The sequence below is a fragment of the Nothoprocta perdicaria genome, unplaced genomic scaffold, assembly GCF_003342845.1.
Source record: "Nothoprocta perdicaria isolate Ctin4 unplaced genomic scaffold, notPer1 scaffold_76, whole genome shotgun sequence".
Lineage (NCBI taxonomy): Eukaryota > Metazoa > Chordata > Aves > Tinamiformes > Tinamidae > Nothoprocta > Nothoprocta perdicaria.
In genome coordinates this window covers 1,410,572-1,432,935 of record NW_020456043.1, presented here as the reverse complement: position 1 = coordinate 1,432,935, position 22,364 = coordinate 1,410,572, and the positions used below count along the sequence as shown (strand labels likewise).

At 52.9% G+C, this 22,364-nt stretch overlaps 1 protein-coding gene across 1 annotated transcript in view; it reads right to left on the bottom strand.

The window, feature by feature from the left end:
• The window catches only part of FERMT2 (fermitin family member 2), a 56,383-nt gene that overhangs the window by 26,234 nt on the left and 7,785 nt on the right, over window positions 1-22,364 (bottom strand). The window contains exon 2 of the mRNA XM_026051491.1: window positions 4,354-4,587. Within this exon, the coding sequence (XP_025907276.1) occupies window positions 4,354-4,587 (234 nt within the window). The remainder of the gene's footprint in view (window positions 1-4,353; window positions 4,588-22,364) is intronic.

Below are 22,364 nucleotides of genomic sequence, written 5' to 3'. Positions count from 1 at the left end.
CGTGTCCCATGGAATAGGTGACGGATGCAGGTTTCACTCCACTGGAATCTGCCTGTATCCCATGGCTCTCCAGGCCACGTGCTGTTTTCCTGCTCGTGTCCCATGGAATAGGTGACGGATGCAGGTTTCACTCCACTGGAATCTGCCTGTATCCCATGGCTCTCCAGGCCACGTGCTGTTTTCCTGCTGGCAGGGGCAGGCTCAGCAGYGCTCAGGGCAGGAAATGCAGAGGCCTGGGAAAAAACCTCTGCACTCGCAGCTCCCTGTTTGCTTTTCCTCTCTCACGTGCCCTCGGCTGCAGCGTATCCTCCCTTCCATCTATCACTGCTCCCAGGATACACGGAAAAAAAAAATCCTACAGACAGCAGCAATGGGAGTCTGCAAGGAAGCAGCTCAGGGGCATGAGAAGATGCAATGCTGCCCCCAAATTAAGTGAATTACTGTGCAGGAAAAGAGGAGTTTCACTGATCATGGCTATGCAGGACGGGCAGGTAGTCGGAGCTCTCAGCCTAAGCTGGACGGGTTTTATTTGCTTAGCACCAATTCTGTGCGACACGGCCGCAATTCCTAGGTCCAATAACCTCGCTTACCAATGGAGATATCCCCACCCCTACCAGTAAGAGGTGGATTTGCAGATTTTTTTGTGTTTGCAGATTTTATGGGCTGTTTGCGGGGTAGAAAAGTCTCCCAAACAGGATCATGGCAAGTGGGGACACGGGAGAGTTCTCAGGAGCACTGAGATCCCTACAGCTCCCCACTTTTCYCTGCACTGCTGCACAGAGCTGAGCTTGCAAAGCTGACCCGCCGGCAGTGGCTGCACCACGAGGAAAAAGGAAAAAAAGGAAAGAAAAAAAGTGAAGTTTTGCTTTCTCTTTCTCGGGTCTTTAATTGTGGATCAAAGCCGGTGTCCGAGGGCGCCGCTGCTTGCCAGGCAGCTGTTCGKCGGGCGCGGAGCCAGCGAGAACCTCCGGCACGAGGAGCCCGAGGCGGGACCTTGCATCCCGCGTCGGCGCGACGCTGCAGCCAAACCAGCCCGTTTTAGGGCTCCCCGGGAGCCCCAGGACAGGGCAGATTTGCTGAGACACCGTCGCAGCGCTAGCACCAGCAGCCCCGTGCAGCCTTGGGCACTGCATGGACAAGGGCTGCCCGGTCCTTCCGCTGCCCCGTTGTCTCCCGCTCCATCCTGTTGCTCCGCCTGCCTTCTGCTCTCTCGGGCCATCGTTTTAATTAGCAGAGATTCAAAAGCGACCGTGCATTTATGGCGCGGCTGCACAGCCCGCAGGTACGCAGGTGTAAGGGCCAGAGCAGCGAGCAGACGGGAGCAAGCGGGACCGGCTGCTCCAGCTTTATGATGCGCGCTGCAAAGCAGAGACTGATCCGCTGCCGCGTCAGACCCAAATCCTGCTTTAACAAACAGAAATTGCAGACCCAAAAACCACTGCAAAACCTCCGCRTGGTGCCGCGGCACTGGATTCGCCACATCCTGACAGGAGACAGACCTTTCTCCAGGACACCCTGCCCAGGAACAGCCCCAATGGAGCATCCTCGCTCAACTACAGCTATCCCGGGTGGGGTTTAACTGCATGGAGCACGGGGAGAGCTCACCCAAGGGTGATCCTGCTCCACGTAAAGGGTTTTGTCAATGTGACCTGCTGGGGCTCCCGCCACGCAAGGTACTGCTTACAACCACTTATTACTCAGGCCATATGTAAGAATTACTGGCGTGTGTAATTAAATGCCCTGAGGGTAAGGACAGCAAAGAGTTATAGCCAAAACAGTCGGAAAACACAGTTCTGTCTCCCGGACACTGGGTCAGACAACACTGGACCGCCACTGCCTCCATTTCCTACAGCAGGAGGGGAAGAGCTGCGCTGCGAGGCCAGGGGCACAGCTTCTTTCTCCTTTTACTTGGGAATATCTACTCAGGTTGCCTCGGGGAGGCAATCGGCTTCACCGCGGTGCACGAGTGCATGCAGGTGGGCAGGGAAGGGGGGTAACCTCCCATTTGGCATTAACACTAACCTGGAGGAAGAAAAACACAAAAAGGGAAAACAACAGGCTGGGAAAACCTTGCTCTGTCCATGTGCAGGTAGGTAAAGTCGGGAGGCTGCAGGAATGAAATGCCTTGTGCGAGTGCAGCATGACACCCAGGAGCTGGTTTTGCAAGACGAAACCCAAGAGCCTCTTCTTGCCCAAGAGGCTCGTGGTGTCTGCGAGCAGGAGGGAGCTCTGCAAGGTCAGGCTGGGCCTCCGTGGGCACCTCTGTCCTTGGTGGGGGCCTGGCACGCGGATCCCGAGGTTAAGGACACGGCCAAAGCCCCGGCCACCAGCAGGTCCCACAAACAGGAACGAGGGACAGTCCGTGAGCGGGATTTGCAGGCGGCGGTTTCGTGCTAGCCCCAAAGAGGCCTCACGTGGAGGAAGCCTGTGGGGAAGCCTGGGCCAGCAGCACCCACGTGCCCGCGAGCCTGCAGGAGCCCAGGGCGCCTGGCAGCCCCTTGAAGGGGGCTCAGGCACCTCCGTGCCCGGCCGCGGCTTCCCCCGGCTCGGCGGGACCCATCGGCCGCCTCCAACCCCGCAGCCTCACCTGCAGCTCTCAGCAGCCTCCTCTGGCCGCAGCCGAGGCTGCACGTGGCCACCTCCCCTCCATCTGCTCAGCACCTGGCTTCCAGCAAGCACAGACACAAGGGTGAAGCAACATTTAATCGCTGTATTTAGCCCTGCAGTTTCCACCCATGAAAACCAGCTCAGGCTCCTATTTTCACCCCCGAGGGGGGAAATTCTCCTTTCCCTCCTTCACCAGAACCAGATACATTTATTCCAATACTTGAGAAGTCACGGGAGAAAGAGCAAGCTCCCTCAACAGACTCCCTCTTCTTGCTGCAATGAGCCCTAAAACAGCTGGGCTGGATTTCTGGATGAACAGATTTTCCCGTTTCTCCTCTTCCAATACCAGCAATATTTTGCTGGTTTGTTCATAAACACATTGAGAGCCCTGTAGTTAAATAAATAACCGGTTTTAGGCCCATTTAAGGTTCTGAACATTCTGCATCATCAGTAAAAGATCTGCTACGTGATTAACTATCAGAATTCTCTGGTGTGACTCACTGCCATAAGGATCTGTTAGCAACTAAGCAGGCACTCCAGCCTTCTCTGTCTAGCAAGGTATTAAGAATCATAATGCAAAGCAGGGCAGAAGGGGGAAGCAAAAATCCCCTCTGCAACAGCCCTGGCTAAGCGTTTTCTATGTGAAATCGCCTTTTCTATTTTAAGTAGAAATCTTCAAATATCTATCAAAAAGAAAAAAATGAGAGCGAGGCAAGAAACTTATKGAGACTCTTAACCAGCTATATACACACCAAGTTAACCACAAATGTACTGGAGCTCTTGTCRTAACAGCTCACTTATAGCTGAGCATTTCCTGCTTAATGAAATAACCGGGTCAGCCAAGAGGAACCGCGTCTGCTTTTTGGGAGCAGAAATAGCCCTGCTCCGACAAAGCCCAGGCTGCAGATCCGGGTGGGAAGGCAGCGCTCCGGCGGCCGCTTCCTTCGGCACCGCGGCYGCCCCGGAGCGCAGGGAAACGGGCAGCAGGAGCCGCAGGACGCAGGCACGGAGCATTCACAAGCAGCCAGTTCTTGATGATTTTAAAATAAAATAATAAAAAAGCACAAAGGCAGCGCCCTAGGACAAGCCCTGCGTGTCCAGGAGCGAATGATCCACCCTCTCTTCCAAGCCTTCTCCTTAACAAGGAAAAGCAGCGTGCAGGGAGTTTGAGGAAGAAAGCGAGACTGTCATTTCCCTCCACCAGACAGTTTTACAGTGAAGTATCACCCCTTCATCTCTAATGATTTCCCACTAGAGCAGAACCCACGACTCTGGCAGATATCCTATTTCAGGGGTTGTTTTTCAGCTAGCACATAAATTTGCAGGGCAATTATGACCCAACACCAGCAACTGCAACTTAAAGCAGGGCTGCTACTGTCTTTATGCAACACAAAACCACAAACAGTCTTGCTCTGAAAAGGAATTAATTACAGAAAAACATAATTCTTAATCATTTCTGCCCGTGGTACATTAGGTACAATCGCATAAACATTTCTCCATACACGACTACGTTTGCTAGGCAAAAAGTGGACTCCCAGTTTGCTYGATTCGCGGGTGACATCAGATGTTCAGTATTTGAAGCTCGGTAATACCAACAACTTAATAATACTTTAGAAAAGTATGMACATTAAGGCAGATCAGCCAGGGACCTTTCCCACCGTGCGAGGTGTTTGGCAATCTCGAAACAAGCCGGCACCAAATCGGCCGGAATTTGGATGAAAGCTGCTTGAGGCATTTAATACTCACTGAAAGTTTTGCAGATGTCAGAAACGGCTTTGAAGACTCGGTCGGAGAAGTTSACTTTCACCTTGACGTATTTCATGTTCGGAAGCTGAAGACGAAGCAGCTTGTGCTGAGGTGTGAACTGGAGCTTGGCATCGGCCTGGATCCCGTATTTGTCCAACGTCCAGTGAGTTTTAAGGAGCCAAGTTTTCTTCTTTTCCCACCATAGCGCATGATCTGACCAGTCTTTCTTGACATCTAGAACAAAMAGGCCATTTGAAAAGTTACAGAGCGGCACCAGAATTCAGCTTCAAAGGACATAAAAGCACAAGTTCAAATGTGTTAATTGAGAAGTGACTATCGACCTAGAACGCAGCCAGTCCCTTGCAGACACAAATAATGGCTWGGATTCAATTGCAGGGAGAAGCCACCTGCGAGATAAGTGCCCCATTTTGCTAAGTGCTCTACAAACAGAGTTGAGACACCCTYGCTGCCCAAAAGAGCTTTCAGGTCCAATCGTTTCAGCCCTATTTCCTGCAGCCCTCRCTTCGGGAGCCGCTTGGCACTGCCTCACGCGCGCGGTCCCGCTGCCCGCCGGCACTGCCAGTGCTGGGGGACAAAGGGGCCGCTTCTGCTGCCTGCTCACGYGGCCTCGGGGGTCCTGCTCCGCGAATGGGCTCCCCAGGCACTAACTCGGGAACCCTCCGGACCAGGAGAAAGGAGGAAGAAAAACGAGAGGAATAATGATGAGCAAGGACTCGTCCATGGATCGCTCGGCCGGGCAGCTGGGACTGGATCCCGAGGGACTCATTAACAACCCAGACTTTATCCAAGAGGGATTCTGTCCAGCTTTCCAGGCCTCCTATCTGTTCTTGTTTTCCACATCCCCACAGTAATGCAGGACATCTTCACCACCCAGAAATGGAACTGGAAAGACCCTCTTTTCTCCAAGCCTTTCAGCTTCCACTAGCAAAACCCTTTTTTTTTTCCCCCAAAACGCGGCTAAAAGTAACATCCTGAAACCATCCAGGGAAGGAGAAAGAAGCGTGGTAGGAAACCCGGCCATCACCAGCAGCTGGGAACCCTGACATCCCCTGCAGCCGCCTCCTCGCTCACATCTCCTGCAGCGTCAGCTCCATCCCGGGAAATCCTCAGCCACAGACCTGGCCGGGAAGCGACGGCTCCCCGGCTGATCCCTCCACAGGGCAGCTCCCTTCATGTGACACTTCCCCCCATCTCTGTTGGGATGATTTTAATTTTTGTGTGGGAGGAGAAGCTCTCAGTGAGCAGTGGCCCTTGGTGGGTAAAGCTTCTGTGTTAGAACAAGTCACTTCCAGCTCCAGAGCCTCCCGCGATCCTGGACTTCCACTGTGAGGAACTGGTTTGACCCAAATTAAAACTGTCAGTTGACATCTATTGTAACAGCTCCTGCCTCCATCCGTAAGAGCTGAGGTTCCACGTAGGAATGAACTAGCCCAAAAGCACCAAACGCAGCCAAATTCAGGCATTAAATCCTAGCAGCTGCATGACCAAAGAGCCTAAATTACAGAGCAACGCACTGCAGGCACACACTGCAAAGACCATCCCCACGAGCCCATATCTGAGCTCGGTCAGGAGGAGACCAACGCAACAAAGGAACTTTTTGGGTGCCTTTCTTGATGGGGTATCTCCATCCCAGGCTTACTGAGAAATCCTGACACAGTTTAAAGCACAGCCAGTTTCTTCCAACTTCTCGTAAAACGGCCTAATAACGCGGCCAGGGAGCGGGAGCGGCAGCTGGACTTTTCAACAACTTAGTACAATCAAATTAAACAAAACCAAATATAGAAAAGCACGCACCCTTGCACAAGCCTTGGCTCCTCCTAAAAAAATCCGAGAAATCATTACAGCGGCCCTCGGTGACGAAGTCCAATCCGTGCCCTGACGAGAGGGCACCACAAGTTTGTTGCTGAAGCGGTGCCACTTATGCAACGTCGAGCACAGAGACGCGGCTCGGGGCTCGTGCTCCAGATTAACCTCCCAGGCCCCGCTGCAAAGCGATTATGACAATAATTACGTGCAAATTGCAAAGTGCAAATTGCAAAGTGCAAATTGCACTGCGAGATGCTGCGTAAGCCGAACACCCCTGGGAGCAGCTGTATTTAAGGGAGCTGGGTGCCTGGCTGGCCGCTGAGCTGCACGGTTAGTCTAACACTAACAGGGTGCAGGGAGCACCGGGTGCTTTGCCAGGCTGCGGTTACCAGCAGTGACTTACAGGCACATCTCTGAAAGCTGGTTCTGCACGTGGCAGTTCACCCTCCTGGTTAAGTCTGGTCAAAGGTTTAGGAACGTTCACYGGGGTCAGAATTTGCTAGTTACTGATTTCTGGGAGCTGGAATCCATCTTTTGGATCCATCTGTTCACACTTTCTTCTTACTTTAGCATTTATTAGAAGAGAACTGAGAAGCAGGGCAGATCTCCAGGCACTCCAACCACTTTTGCGTTTTAGAGATCAAAGACCTCGGTTTCAAAAGGTTCCTAAAGATCCCCAAATCATGGGCACAACTCYGAGTCCAGCAATTAAGGGTACTTAGCCTTACAACAACAGCATTACACAGGTTTTTAGCATCTCCAGGCAGACAAATGGAGCAAGGATTGGGATTTGGGAAGTGTGGCCGGAGAGGGCGAAACCCACCCCTATCTTTGGTTAAATCAGCCCAATTCCCAGCTATGGCGCAGGGGAAGGGTCCCTGGAAATGAATGTCCCCATCTCGGGGCAGGGAAGCTGCAGGTTTCCTTCCCAGCATCAGAAATCACCTCTGCTCCTCGTTTCCGCGCCCTTCCCACCAGCACGGAGCGGTCCCCGCGCTGCCAAGGACACCTCGGYGCTGCCAGGGGCGGCCGTCGCGCTCGGGAAGCAGCTCCAGCAGCAAGGACGACCCAGGCACGGTTTTTTCCAGGCAAATTAAGAAGCTGTTTTTGCATTTTCCTCCCAAGACCGCATCAAGAGGCTCGCATGCCACAGAAGACACTGAGGATATTTTATATAGCCCAAAACACAGCAAATTCCTGACTTTCATGCTGATCTCTAAATGCCGACTTGTTCGGAGAGTCCTTTGAATGCGAGCGGTGTTTTAAGTCACCCAGGCAGCTGCAGAGACCCATGAGGACGGGACACAAATGCATAAAAAAGGGGGAAGGATGGGGGTTTTAAACCTTAAATTTCCATAGCCACAGCCACATTGTACCAGCTTTGCCCATCACAATGAAAACCGCAATTTTTTGAGCCGCAAAGCTCCCACTGGTTTCATAAGATGATGTATTTCATAAGAGATGTGGTATTACGTATATTTTAGTTCTTGGACCCCTAYTGTGCAGACGGACACACACACATTTACACAACTACCATTTAAGCACATCATAACGAAGGCAAATTATGGCAAGAGACTTAAGCACAAAGCAATGACGGGTCACGTTGAGACAGGATACYAGAAGGTTCACAAGTGGCAGCTTCYAGCTGCTCCAGCAAAACAAGCACCACAGCTCTACCGTAAGGGTCACATTTTGCTGTTCCACTAGTGACAGGTCTAAAACATATGTTTTTTGAAAGCCAAGAGGGCTTTTGCCATTCGGGAGCACCAGGATTAAGGCAATTCCTTTTAAAAGGTCCTTTTCTGCTCCACTTCTGCAGGAAGGTATTTCAGCTCCCTTCTGCAGAGGCAGTAATGCCACTTGGCAGAGGCTTGGCGAGCTTAGGACTTACTAGCAATAGTATACAAGGCTCGGGCGCTACATAAACAGTGAATTTTCCTGGTTATTTTGGGATATCCCGTCCTCTAGATGGGCTATCCTCAGGGCAAGAAGAGCCAAGATCCAACCTTCATGCACACGGAAAATAACTCCCTGATTTTCTCTCCCTCCGGAGCTTACGGAGCGGTCCCCACTATGCCCTGGTTGATCCTTGGATTGGGATACCAGGAAACGGCAGCTGGAGCCTCCAAATCCAGGGAGCCTCTGGGCAGGGTAACCCCAGGCCGCTCCTCCAAACGGCCTCGTTTTGTCCACGGGACAGCAGCCAGTCTGCAGACTTTGCATCACCACGACACTTACAGAGCTAGCACAGCAAGGACCCTACAGACGCCTGAGTAAAGTGCATGGATAGCTCTGGCAAGCCTGTTTTGCACATCTTCCATGCTGCACCCTTGCAAAAATCAAGCAAATCTGGCAAAAAAAGACCCAGAAGCAGCCCCATTCWCCTTTCCGTACTCCCCACCTTGCGTCCTCAAGCTCACAAAGACACTTTGGGGCGGTGGTTGGAGGCGAAGCAGAAGTTTCCTTTGAGCTTTTCGGTTACACTCGAAGGTTTTTAGAGCAAAGGATGCAACTCTTCGATCCTCCCAGAAGAGCAATAGGAGGGAGCGTCCTCCTCCAGCACAGCACACAGCAGAACCAAGCCCCGTTTTGCACGGTTTGTTTTTCCATGGAAGCGGAACACGAAGCCCTTCCCCGGCTCCCACTTGTCCCCGGTGGGGAATAAGCACCAGGTGTGTCCCTTAAAGAAGCTTCATCCTCATCTGTTCGGCTCACATTGAGGAGGCCGAGCGAGTGAATTCTTTGATACTGCTTCTGCTCAAAAAGATCCACATATTCCTTATATATTAAACATATCAACATATTTTTAATGTTTTTGTGTAAAATCTATTTAAACCCCGCCTGCAGCGGCAGACGGCTGGAGAGGCAGATTAAAGCACCTCAAAGCTGAAATACCTCTTGATAAGGCACCAAGGCCGCGCTCGGAGCCCCGGAGGCGCCGGGCTGGGCACGGGCTGGCACCGAGCCCCGCGCTGCGACATGTGCGGGCAGAAAACCTCCCTCGGAGCAAAGCAGAGCTCCAGGGAGAGCAGCAAAGAGCCCTGGCGAGCCTGGGGAAGCRGCAGGAGGATGGGGAGGCTGCCCTTTGCAGCCCACCGTGATGGGCGAGATGGTGCCTCGTGTTGGGAGTGAGGCAGGGRTACCTGAGGGCTCGAGAGGCTGAGCGGTTTTAAGAGCAGGGGTAAGCACGGGGCGGGTGGAGGTGCTGGTACCTCGTTCTGCGGCGCCTTGCTAGGCTGTCCTTCGGTGCACTCTGTGATACTGCAGTAAGATCTGAACCCTGTAGCAAGAAATAAGTCTTGCCATCACTCAAACAAATGCAAAAAAAAAAAAAAAAAAAACCACACACCAGAAAATCATCCACTACTAAGAATTGGGCAATACAGGAGAATTGGGGAGGACAGAGATGCTGGAGAAGGTCAAGAATTAGCATTTTACAGCCACGAATGCGCCTGAAGGTCCACTCCTGGCTCTCCTGGGTGTTACCATTTACCATCATTTGCTCTTCAGGAGCTTTTCAGGAGCTACGGAGGAAGCGTTAGATACCGGTAAACTCCTCCTGGCTTCCCTAGGCTGCAACCAAGGGCTCGGTTGGCGCATCCCAGCGGCGCGATCCAGACCTCCATGGTTTGCTCTGGAAGCACTAAGCAGTTTCCTGCTTTTTAAAGATCCTCCGATCACGCAGGGATGGATTTGGTGCTAGAGGTAAGTCTGGGAGCTACCAAGGCTGGTCCCASGGACTCCAAGTCTGCAACGCAACTAGGCTTTAAGCTGACCGGTTCCTTTTTGGCTAATGCATTTCAGACAAGATTAAAGCCAAAGYGAGCTGCAAACAGCTTTACCAACCACTCCCGTAGCTCTAAGCAGCTGTCATCCCTCCCAGCACTTTCAAAGCAGTTTTCACCTGCAGTTTTCACCCTTCTACCCAAGTTAGTCCCATTGAAGGTCCCTGCGCTGGGCTGGGACACGAGCGGCCGCATCCCGCCGTGTCCATCGCTCTCTGCGGAGCATTACGTGGTTTCAATGCTCCCATTGACCTCCGTGCACCCACATTCCTCCAAATATGCCCAAACGTCCTCCTCCAACGAGCAAGTCCATGGAAAGCAAGAAAACTTGCAAGAACGGGGCTGTTTTGGGTCATCTTGGGTCAAGCAGAAGCGCCCATCTCTGCTGGGTCGCCGGCTCCCGCCTCGGGGYGCAGCCCTCGTCATTGAGGCTGTTTCTCATGTTTTGGGGTATGTTAAGCCGGGACTGGATTTCCCTCCACCCTCAGCTGTGATTTTAATTGCACACCAAAAGAAAGGGCGGGTAATGGAAAATGTCCTTCCACCTACTCACAAACACCCTCGGAAAACTACCCTTCAAGACACGAGGAGAAAAACATCCTATAAAAATTACCATCAGACTTTTCTGCTCAAGCTGTAGCTGTGACAACGTGACGCTCTTGCTTTTGGTAAGACCTAGGAGAGTTCTTAACCACCAGACCCACTTGTATTTGACAGCTCACGCTGCACATAGGCTTTAAATACATTTTACATCAGTCACCCTGCAGCCATCAGGGTGGCTTTCCCAGGGTAAATGCAAAGTGCTGGAGCTGCACCTTGAATTCCCTTGTTTCTAAAACCAAGGGCAACTGCTGGTGCTACCATTTTATCCCATATGTTTTCCGAAGGGAAAAGAACAAGCACCAGCTGAACACGCTGACAAGCCRTGTCAAAAACCATATGGGCAGGCAGTAGAATTTAAATCCAAACAGAAACACACACAGAGATATGTATAATTATATATATAGCTTGACTTGTTGAAGGAAAAGAAAAAAATTAAAAGCCAAATTGCAAATTTGCTAATTATTGCAAATTTTCAGGCTGCTCCGAGCACGACCTGGCGGGTTGTGGGGCCGGAGGATGGCGGGAGCTCCCGCTGCCCAGCGGTGCAGAGCRCTGACGTCAAGCAAGCAACTCGCTCACAGATAAACTATGCAACGGCAGTGGAAAAAAAAAAGAAATAAGGAAAAGCCTTAAAGAGGGCCAAGCACTTGAGCACACAGCTCGAAATGCAGTTGTCAAAAGCAGTTTTGCTTCCAAAATCGTTATTAATTAGCTGCGTTCTGCTAGTAAGAATTTGCTAAAGGATGGCGGRGGGGAAAAGTTTCCTTTTTATTAGGTTTACTTAGGGGGATAAGTTTTGTTCTGGGTCCCTGCTCTGTTTGGATGTAGGCTGCAAGCCAGCAGGCAAGGCTGAGAACTGACGCTGCGCATACACAAGTGTCGGGGGACGATCCCTCAAGCCGGAGCTCCTCCGCGTGCAGKTCTGAGAAGAACAAACTGGGGCCGGTCAGAAAGTTACCTCTTTTTGCCCAAATTAAGCCAGAGGAAGGAAGCTCTTTTCGATGGTAACGGGATTAGTCACCTAGCATCTGGAAATGCAATTCATTACGAGGTCGGGGTAGCAGCGACTCCTTGCACTGCTAGTACATAAATACAAATACGGCCTTAAGTTAGAACTGAGAAAAATCACTGGCACCRGCACACCGGCAAGGACTGGATGTCACCTGCCCCATTTAAATGGGAACCCCGTTTAAACTTGTTTTACGCCACTGATTTGGGTACTGTGGTATAGTTGTGATGGATACATTAGGCATGGGCAATTTTGGATGGGAAAAAAGAAATTTTTTGCTTCATTTCTCAGCATTTTAGCGCAGCAGGAACGCTGCGGTTTATCCCAGCAGCCCACCTGGCACGGGCACCCATCTTGAAGCGGGTTTCCGACGGGATGCTCGGAGCACRGGCAGCGGTTTCAGCCAGGAAAAGCCAGGAGCCGCTCGGGAGAGGCCAAACTCCAGGGGCCACCTTGGCTCCCGCAGCCGGGCTCGCGAGCAGCGACCGGCCCCGCGCACAGAGCCCTCTTTGTGCCTGCTTCAAATCCCTCGCGCTCCGCTCTGCGCATTTTGCCAACGGGAGAAAATACAGGGCAAATACGCACGGGGGGATTCTGTTTTCCGAAATAAAACCATTTCTGAGCAGGATTCTTGCCTGCTGATTTTGCAGAGCGCTTCCCCCTCTCTTGCACCCCATCCATCAAATGCGCCTTTGGAAGGGGCTTTCGCTACTTGCTGGCTGTATCCGAAGGAATCGGGAGAAGCGGAAGAAAACTCGAGGAGTGACAAGCGGAGAGCTCGAGCAGTGACAAGCGGAGAGCTTGGCTTGCATGATTTATCCAGCGCAAAATAGGAAGCGACGCACAGAAACCCAGCAGAGGAGGAAGGGAAGGAAACGAGTCCTCCAGGGAGCATTSAGCCGTCTTGTGTCCCAGCCGAGGCACTCGCATCCCGGCCCCGTATCGCACATCTTCTTTACTGCTGTGACAAAAAAGGCAAAGTGCCTGGGGATGGCGGTGCCAAGAGCACGCAATCCTGATCCAGCTCCTGCAAATGCGCACTGCGTAACGGAGCTGTCCTGCCAGGGAGACGGAGCAGCTCATCCCGGAGCCAGGGGACGCCTCCGAGCGCATATGCACAGTGCACATAAATTACAATTGAAGTGGCAGCCTTAATTCCAGCATTTTCCAGCTTTTGGAGTGCAGGATTTGAAGCGTTGGCCTTGCTGCCTTGAGACTCCCCAAATAGGGATTGCCAGGTGTAAATCCGAGCGGTTCACGGAGAGCGGTCAGGAGCAGGGGACACCCAGGAGCCACCATCGTGCCAGGGATTGGGACAGGCTGCCCAGATCCCTGCTCCGACGGCAGCTCCCGGTCCGGGACCTGGCGCTCCTGCACCGATGCCTTCTGGCCACGGGAGCGGCACGAGGAATTCAGGATGCGGGAAGCGCGGGACTCGCACGAGCGCATCACAACGACTTCCCAAAGKGTCTGTTCACGAGACTTTTTCCCCATAAAACATGGCTAAATTTCTCCCACTGGAAAAGTATTCCGATGGTAACTTACGTTTGTAGAAAGGGAGGTTTTTAAACAACCTTAACACGCTGGAAGGACCCAGAGGGCCCCATCAGCCCTGACGCCTGCGGTTTCACCCTTCGGACAAAGCACGAGCGATCACGGAGGACGCTCATCCCTCCCAGCAGCTCCAAGTTTTCCAAGGGCCCTTTTCCCTGCACACATTTCAGCACAAGCTCCTGGGTCAGCCAGGAGGCACAAGCCAAGATTTGGGGCTACCAGCTGCTCCCTGCCCTAGGTCCAAGCACCAGCCCTGCCACGGTGCAGACTCATTTGCACTGCAGACCTTCCTCCCTCTCGGGCTGGATGTCATTTCAAGCCAAGCTCTGGGTATTATCAGGGAGAAAGGAAGCTCAGGAAGACAGCGCTATCTCTTTCCAGGCAATTCTGCAAAACCCAGGCTTTCTAACTTAATTTGGAGTTGAAGCAATTAACCCTTCCGAAAGTACACAAGCCTGCAGGGAGGAAAATAAATAGAAGAACAACCACCAAACACACACATACAATTGCCTGGTCAGATATTTAAAATGTAATAATCAGCAAGATGAATTTTCAGTTGCAGTCTGGCTGTTTTGAAAGCTAAAAACCACCCGGTCTCCTGAGACTCCAAAAATGAAGGTTTATGCAACTGCCCCCCTTGGCCTGTTTGCCTACGTGCAACCCCTCCAAACACCGTTCCAAGCCCCTTCAGCCACGTTTGACTCAAAATTTGGKGTCTCAAAGCTCATCAGGTCCTCGAAACCAGGTGGCCGGCCAGGCTGTGAACACAGTCAGCAAGGAAAAATACACCCAGAGCAGCCCAGTCTAGAGAAAAGCAGGATTTAGCATCCGCTGCTCCTGACCTGCTGTACAGCCAGCTCCTGCAGGTTAATATCGGAAGTGCCAGGAACACCCAAACTCACTGGAAATGGGAAAACCTGCGAGCTGAGCAGCATAGCTCCTGGAAAGGAAAGGAAAAATAAAAGAAAACAGGGAGTGGGCGGGAAATCTTTCATCTGCTCTGCTTACCACATTGCTTCCATTCTCCCACCAGTTGTGCCCCATGGAAGCTCCAGTCTGGCTAACCGAGACGTAACTACACGCAAAACAGCAAGTCCTGCCAAGAAAACCAGAGCCGGGCTCCGGTTGCCAGAAATCCGCTCAAACCAGCTATTTCCCATCCAGCAGGAATTTGGGGACCTCARTATTTTTCCGAATTGCAGCAGTCAAAACTCTGGAAACCATCAAGAACATTAAGAACTGAAGGCTGCCAGATGACATGTTTTACTCAGTTTTTTTTTTTTTTTTTTTCAAAGTTACCAGCTAATTTACATCAAGATCATCTTCTACCTTTGCTTTATCTATAAAAAAAAAGTGAAAAAAAGCTCCAAGCACCCAAGTTAGGGGCGAGCAGCAGCTGCAGATAATCAGTCCTGCTGCAAGGCCTGGAGTCTCCAGGTTAAACACACGCTTCTCTTCCCCAGCTTCTGTGAACATTCCGCACATCCAGGGCTTTCTGGAGTTATCCACGCTCGTTTTCCCCCCATCATCAGAGCCCAGAGGTTAAACAGAGCCGGCATTACGCTTTAGATCCTGCCTCCAAATTCACACCTGCCACCGCTGCACGCAGCTATTTCAGGGAAGGGGATGAGGCAGAAGGGCAGGGAAGGGAGCTGCAGCTTCGGGCAGGTTTCCCTTTCCCATCTCAAGTCTCACACACGCCACCCAGAAGAACCAAAATGAGTTTTGGGGGATTATTTACAATGATTGAGATTATTCCCTTCCTCCCACCTTGCCCTGCCCAAGAGCTACCAACCCTTCCTCCCAGCCAGTGTCTCCCAGGGCATCACACTGGCAAGAAAACTGCCAATTTAGCAGATTTTAGGGCTCTCAGTTTGCCTTTTTTTTTTTTTTTTTTGCAGCATCTTGCTGAGGTTTTGCAAGAAGTTGCTTATAAACCCGCAGAGGTCTGTGAGCTACAGACTGACCTCCCAGCACATGCTCCCGAGCAGAAATTCAGAGCAAGGCATCAGCTATTTCGCACTGGTACCCAGTGGAAGATGGTGCCCAGTTATACTAATGCAGCTGCTGCACACGTTAAGCCTCAGAAGGAGTTTCCGAGATGCCTGCTGTGGTATATAGACAGGGAAAGTCATCCCAACATGGGGCATTCCATTTCCAATAGAAATTCTGGACCGATTCTAGCACCAGTTGGTTGTGTTTTTATATGGGCGAAACAGTCGGATGGTTGGGTAAAACGCAAGCCCAAATAAAGAGGAAGGTGGAGAAAAGGATGGCTATATAAAAAGCAGAAAGGGGAAGYGGGTGAACGCGCCCATTTCTTTCACTTCAGCTGCTTCAAATGCAAGAGGGGCCAACGCAATTCCCCAAGGCAGCATCTCCAAGCGGATTACGCAAAATCGAAACCTGCAAAAAAAAAAGTCTGAAGAGGAAACTACTGATCCGGGCTGGGTCTGAGCAGCAACCCAACAATTTCCTGTCTGCGGTGGGACACCCCGGTGCTGGGGAGAGCACCGCGGCCGCCCGCAGCCTCCCCGCCGGCCTCCCCGCAGCCCTTTCGAGCAAGGCAGATGATTCAAAGCGCAAAAGCCCCCGGCGGGACCTGCTCAGAGATGAAAGGGCCCCAGGGGTGTAAGCCGAGAGGCGCGGGACAACACGGAGCGGTGGGAATTTTCCGCCGTGTCCCAGCTGGAGGACGGGCACTGTGCAGCTCCCGGAGCGCCGCTGTTTTATACATTGCTGTTTGGACAGGGAACGCTTGAAAGGGAGGAAATTGCTGTTAAACTAGAGGGGGGGTTGTTTACCTCTCCTGGAAAGTCATCTCCACTCCGGGGAGAAGTATTAATTGCCCCGACCACAGCTCGAGCTGCCCGTGCACARCCCTCACCTACCCCGAGCGCCTTTCCGATGAGCGTCCTGCTTGGTGCTGACAGAGGCCACGTTATTGGGGCCACAATCCTGCGATTTACTGCGAGCCTCCGTAGGCGCTTCCTGGCGTCGGGAGCTGGATGCAGGAGCGAGGAGCCCGGCCGCGCGGATCGATGGGCATGGCCGATTAACAGGATGCGTTAATGGGCACTTCTCTCTGCAATCGCTGCCGTTAGAAGTGTTTCATTGAAGGGAAAAGGACTCAACACAGGTCGCTAGCAAAGAGAGTCATCAAGCAGCAACACGAAAATGCAAGCCAAGTTAGGAACTTGGTCTTGAGGATGCTGTTTTTTCCCTGGAAAGGCAACATCTCTGCTGGGTACCAGCTGGCAGGGCAGAAGAGACCCCAAATGGCCAAGCAGTGCCCCTTTCTGCAGCCAAGATGACCAGCAGCAGACCGAGCTGTGGCCCTTCCTCTCCCCCAAATCCTGCCCAGCTCAAGAGCTGCCCTTGCTGGCTGGTCACCCCCATCTCGACATCGCCTCAAGTCTCGTTATTTAAAAGCCCGGGATAACATCGCCGGAGGAGGCAGAATCCCTGCAGGCTGCGTGTCCGAGGAAGCCTCTGCACGGCGGCTGAGCAGCAAATACCCTCCTGGCATCATCCAAGAGGAGCCCTCACCACCCTGCCTGCACCAGGGGCTCTCCGCACTCCCAGCCTGTTAAGCAGCCCTCAGTGGTCTCTCGCAAACAGTGCCCGCTTAAAACGTGGTATCGAGCGCCCATCGAGGGTTGATTTTGAAGCAAAACACCCTCCTTGTCGAGGCCGACCGTCAGCTGATGTCCAGGGGAATATCTGCACRTGCTGGCGTCCCGTGCACGCGAAGYAGCTCRGCACCAATCTGATAAACGCCCTCGAGGCACCAAGCACTGACACGCCGAAACCTTTTTTCATAAGAGTGGCTATAATAAAACCACTTCCTTTATTTCTGTTTAGACTGCAGCTGTTCCTCTCTCCTCCTTTACCAGCAAAGCAAACTTGGCCACCTAATAAACCCTTATCTAAACCTCTGTGGAAAACGTGGAAAATAAAAGGAGCAATCTATCTGGAAGGCAGCAGGGCCGAATCGGCGTGGCTGCAGTTTGCACCACGGGCTTTGCTTTAACACAGCCCTACGTGTTTCAAGGGGTCATTACAGATTCAAGGCAATGAACTTCTGCAGCGAGTCCCAAGGCAGCCTGAATCATTTGTAAGCACCGCGAAACCTCAAAAACAAAGATCAGTAAATCGATAACATTGCACTCTCGTGGTGTTTTATTCATTACCCTTTAGAGGTTCCATTAAGAAAAGGAAAAAAAAAAAAAAAAAAAAGACTTTGCATGGAAACATCAGTATTTTGGACTACGTTTACTGGGGAGTACAGCTGAAGTCACTGGCAAGGTAATATGGAGAGAGAACACAAAGTAGATCAAGTTTCCTTGGATTCTTGATGCATCCAAGCCATATTTGCAGATTAAAACAAAGGAAAAAGAAAAAAAAAAGAGCTCAATGTGCTAAATCAATCCCKAAATGCTCTGTAAGTCACAGAGTGTTAAGCCCTTTGCCATCCCTCTCCCAAGCAAGGCGCAAGGAGGACACGGCAGCCAAAGGGCTGTCTGGGGAACAATGGGTTTCAGGGAGCTGCACCAACTCTTATCAGAGATCAGATTCGCACACAAAGCCTCAGAAGCCGCCTGCAGGTATCAGCGACAGGGCCGGTATTTCGGGGTTATCTCCGGCGGGCTCCGCGTGCCCACCAGGATGCACGGCCCCCCACGAGGCATCGCCTCTGCCAGYGCAGGACTCCTTCCCAGCCGCACTGCAGAGGCTCCCAGACTCCACGTTCAGCTGCTTCTTTCCACTGAGCTATTTTCCTTAAGTATTAGCTTAATATTGGTGCTCGCTCCTTCCCCGTCCCCTCAGCCCTCACCGTAACAGTATATGCTGCATTTAAAAGGAACCGAGGCACAGATCTGTCTTCCCTCGGCAAACTTCTCTCCGCACACTTTCCGAATCTARTCAGTGCACATTTAGGTTATCTGTCCTAAGCCATTCATCTGCCAGACACTGTTTGTCTCCCCTCCACCGTGTCTGTCAATTAGGCTTTTATTCACGCGACTGCATGAAGCGGCTACGAGCTGCAGTCCTCAAAAGCCTCTCCTGGGTGCACGGCAAAAAGAGCAGCTTTGGGGTAGCACGTGTTTAAAATACTCCCTTATTTGCGCTCCCTTCCTTCCTTCTTTTGCTCGCGGTGATTTCAAGCCTTGATTTTTGTTTAGGAGTCAATCGCAGCAGGATTCCTGCGAGCATCGGGTTAAGCGGAGCTGCTGACGGGTTTAAGGGAAGAAATGTTAGCTAAGTCGTTTCATACTTCCAGAATAACCCAACACGTCCTGTAAACAGGAAAAGCCTATCACAAGCATGCAGCCAGWTTTCCAAACTTTAATATATATAGCGTAATTCAGCCCAGCTTGATAGGCAGCGTGCGTTAGAGCTGCACGGATAAGATTAATAACAGATTTCCTGCAGTATAACCTGTATTTTACCCCATGCCCTTGGAAGCRGCTAAATGATGCTATTGCTCTTCAAACTCGGTATTTTTAGCTTAATTTTCTGAGAGGGCTTTGCCAAACACACGGTGTATTTCAATTAACTAAGTGGCTTAATTCAGCAGGGTGATAAATAACAGGGAAGTGAGCAGGTCACTGCAATCCACTTGAGTACCCAGAGTATCTATCTGCTGCTTGGGATTTTTCCAATCACGGTCTGCGCCAGTAATAATGTTAATTGCACRCTCCTCAAAAAGGGCTGACGTTGAATTTACCTGATTTACTGTGTGCAGTTAGCGAGAACGGACTGTTCTGCATCCCCTCCTCCGAGAGCAGCACCCTAATACATGTCCCCATGTCCTGAGATCTCCCTGGGCACAGCGCTGTCCTTTGGGAAGGACAATTTATGGCAATCAGCAGGGAATGCCGCCTGGATTTGCCCTTTCCTGAGCTCCCCCCTGCTCCTGGCTCCCTGCAGAGCTGCTCACTAGAGATATTTAAGCTTGCCCAAAGCTCACAGTTCTGCCCCCAAACCCTGGGTAGGCCAAAAATCCACGTGTTTGCAGCCCGTTGCAAGCRGGCGGCCGTGCAAGCTGCATCCGTGCAGGGAAATTTCCCCCATGAGGTCCCACGATGCTGCATGGGGGCTCGGGAACGGCCAAGGAAGCTTCATCCTGAAGACGAAATTTCCTAAAAGCCCTTAGCGAAAAACCGCTTTAGAAAACACTAATACATTTTTCATGCTGGCAGCTCTTAAAAAAATCAAATAAAGGAGAGAAACAAGYGCTAACACCAGGAGAGACACAAAAATACTGGAATAACGGAGGGGGCAGGTTAAAAACATAGCAAAGGGAAGAAAAGTTGCAAGGTGAAAACCTGCAAAATAATTCACCTGGAGAGGAAAGCTTGGAGGCAAGAGGGTTTTGCGAGGGGCTGCGGTGCAGGGTGTCCCTGCAGCCGGGGCCYGGTCCCCGGAGTGGCCCTGTCCCCATCGCCACCAGCTCCGCATACAAAGATGCTGATATAACTGTCGGGAGCTCCGAGAAGAGCCATAAAATAATTAGAGGGCTGGAAGAGCCGGCATGAAGGCAGACTGAATGGAAGTGAATGTGTGCAGCTTGGTGGAGCAACAGGAGCCAAGGGGAAAGGACAGGCAACCACCAAAAGAGCCGCGGATTTGAAACCATCCCGGAGTGCGAGGGATCATCCCGAGCCCGGCAGCTAAACCACACAGGGAAACAGCTGCCTAAAGCTCCCAAATCCACACGTTTCCCCCCCACGCCGTGACAGCTCGCATTCCTTCCCGGGAATACAGCGCCCGATTTAAGCCGCCGGGCGGCCCCGGGTAAACACGCGGCGGGGGTGCCGGGCGCATGACGTCAGGCCCTAATTTGAGTCCTCGTCCAGCTCRGCCCTTGTGCACGCGCTGAAACTTCCAGCGCGCCAGCGGCCCCGCTGCAGGGCTCTGCCCTCTGGAAGGGGCTTCCTGCTTCCCAGGCCGGCGCGCGGAAATGCGGAGCTGCGAAATCCCAGGATAACTCTCCTTGCTCACTGCATCCCCACAGCCGGGGGTCTCAGCATTGCTAGAAATTAAATGCCTTTTTTTCCCCCTTTTCCCCCCAAAAAAGCAAGTTTTGAGAGAGCCAAAGCAATCGCAAGGCTGTTTGATGCAAACATTTGCTTCCTTTTGAGACAAACCTATTTATATCCGTCTTTTCCTTCCTTTGACTCGGGATAATTAATAAATCAAAGYGTGAGCCCTGCCTGCGATGGCATTCAAGCGGCCGGCGCTCCGACAGCTAACGGGCCCGCGACTCCTACACCCGCAGACACGTGCGAGGAGCTGGAAATTAATATTTTATTTGAGCAATTACAGCAATCCGCCTTAACTATACCGTTGAGTAAACAAACGCGAGTAATAAAGTGCCTGACTGCTGATAAAAAAAAGAAGTCAGAGGTTTTACACTGCAAACTATGTGCGGGAAGCTTGGGCTCGGGCTGTGCGGGAAGCTGGGCCGGCGGCGCGAGTTTTTTGCACGTTTTTGCCAAGTTYTGCAGGTTTTAGGGCAGGGAAGCACCCAGGCGGCGGGTACAAGGGCTCCCTTCAGTGCCGGCCGGGCTGCCCCGCTTGGTCCCGACGCTCCTTTTCACATGCCCTGCACAAACGGGCTCTTTGTCCAGGTGCGAATTCAGGGTTACTGGATATTGCAGCGCTGCCCACGACCAGGCTCCGTGCGCTCCTGGCCCCGGCTCAAAGCCCGATTCATTCAGGGCTCCGGCGGCAGCTCCTCCTCGGGAAAGGAGGAAGGATCCCATCCCAGAGCAGCTCCCAGGCCTATCCCCCAACACCCGGCGCTCCCGCAACGCCGCCAGAGCGCGGCCGCAGCTCCGCCTCCCCCAAAAGACCGGGAGGCAGGAAGAAAAGGAGGAAAATAAATAAATAAATCTAAAAAAGTAATTATATCGTTAAGGAGCCGCGCGTTCCTGCCAGGTCGGCACTGCCGCTCGCCAGCCCGGGAAGCAGCCTTGCCTGCCCTGCGCTGCAGCTTYCCGAGGCCAGAGCCAGCCCGGGAAGCAGCCGTGATCCCTGGATTTTGTGGGGCGGCACTTGGGGGGTCAGGGCGCTTCTCCGAGACCGGAGCAGCGGGACAGCCCGGCCGCTTGCTGCTGTCACGGGCACCACGAGCACGGTGCCCAGCTTGGCTTAAGGCCACTTTGCAGAGTTTAATCTGCCTCTGCCTGCAAACTGGCACATATTATATATTTTATATATAAATATATATTTATTTTTAAATATATATATATTTATATTTTGTCTTGTGTTCTTTCTGATATTCATACATATGACAAATGAACATGTCTCTCCCCAACACTTAGTTTAAGGACACAGGGGGGACCAGGAGAATAACTCAAGCCTCGGATAACACCCGGGGCCCACGGCAGCCAGGCCGGCACAGAGAGGAGGAGGAGGAGGCTTCGCTGCCTTCGGCCTCAAAGGATGGCGGGGATGGCGGCCCCGGGGGGACTGCAGGGGGGAAGGCACCGAAAACCGGGAGAGGAGGGAAAGCCACTGGAAACTGGGAGAGAAGTGGGGGAAAAGGCTCCAAGAAGTGGGAGAAGAGAGGGAGAAAAGGCGCTGAAAACCGGAGAGGAGAGGGGGGAAAAGCTGCCCCAAACTGGGAGAGGAGCGGGGCACCCTGGGGCGCTCAGAGGGTGGGATGGGTGCAAGATACAAATGAGGGGAGGGGATCCCAGGGCAGCCGGGGCGCTGGGAGCTGGAGGCTCCACGCTGGAGCAGGGAGCCGGGGCTGGGCAGCGGGACACGGGGCTCGGCCGGGCTGGGTGCCGGGAGCAGCATCAGGGTGCTGGGGTGGGGGGCCAAGGGCTCCGTGTTGGAAGAGGGTGCTCGGGACAAGGCGGGGGGTGCTCGGGACAAGGCGGGGGGTGCTCGGGGACAAGGCGCTGGAAGGCGCCAGGGCTGAGTATTAGAAGATGGGGTGTCGGGAGAGGGTCCCGGGAACAGGATCGGGGCGCGGGGCCGGGACACGGTACCGGGCACCCGGAGCGGGCGCGCGGCGCGGGGCCGGGACACGGTACCGGGCACCCGGAGCGGGCGCGCGGGCGCGGGGCACGGTACCGGGCACCCGGAGCGGGCGCGCGGCCGGGGCATGGTACCGGGCACCCGGAGCGGGCGCGCGGCCGGGGCACGGTACCGGGCACCCGGAGCGGGCGCGCGGCGCGGGGCACGGTACCGGGCACCCGGAGCGGGCGCGCGGC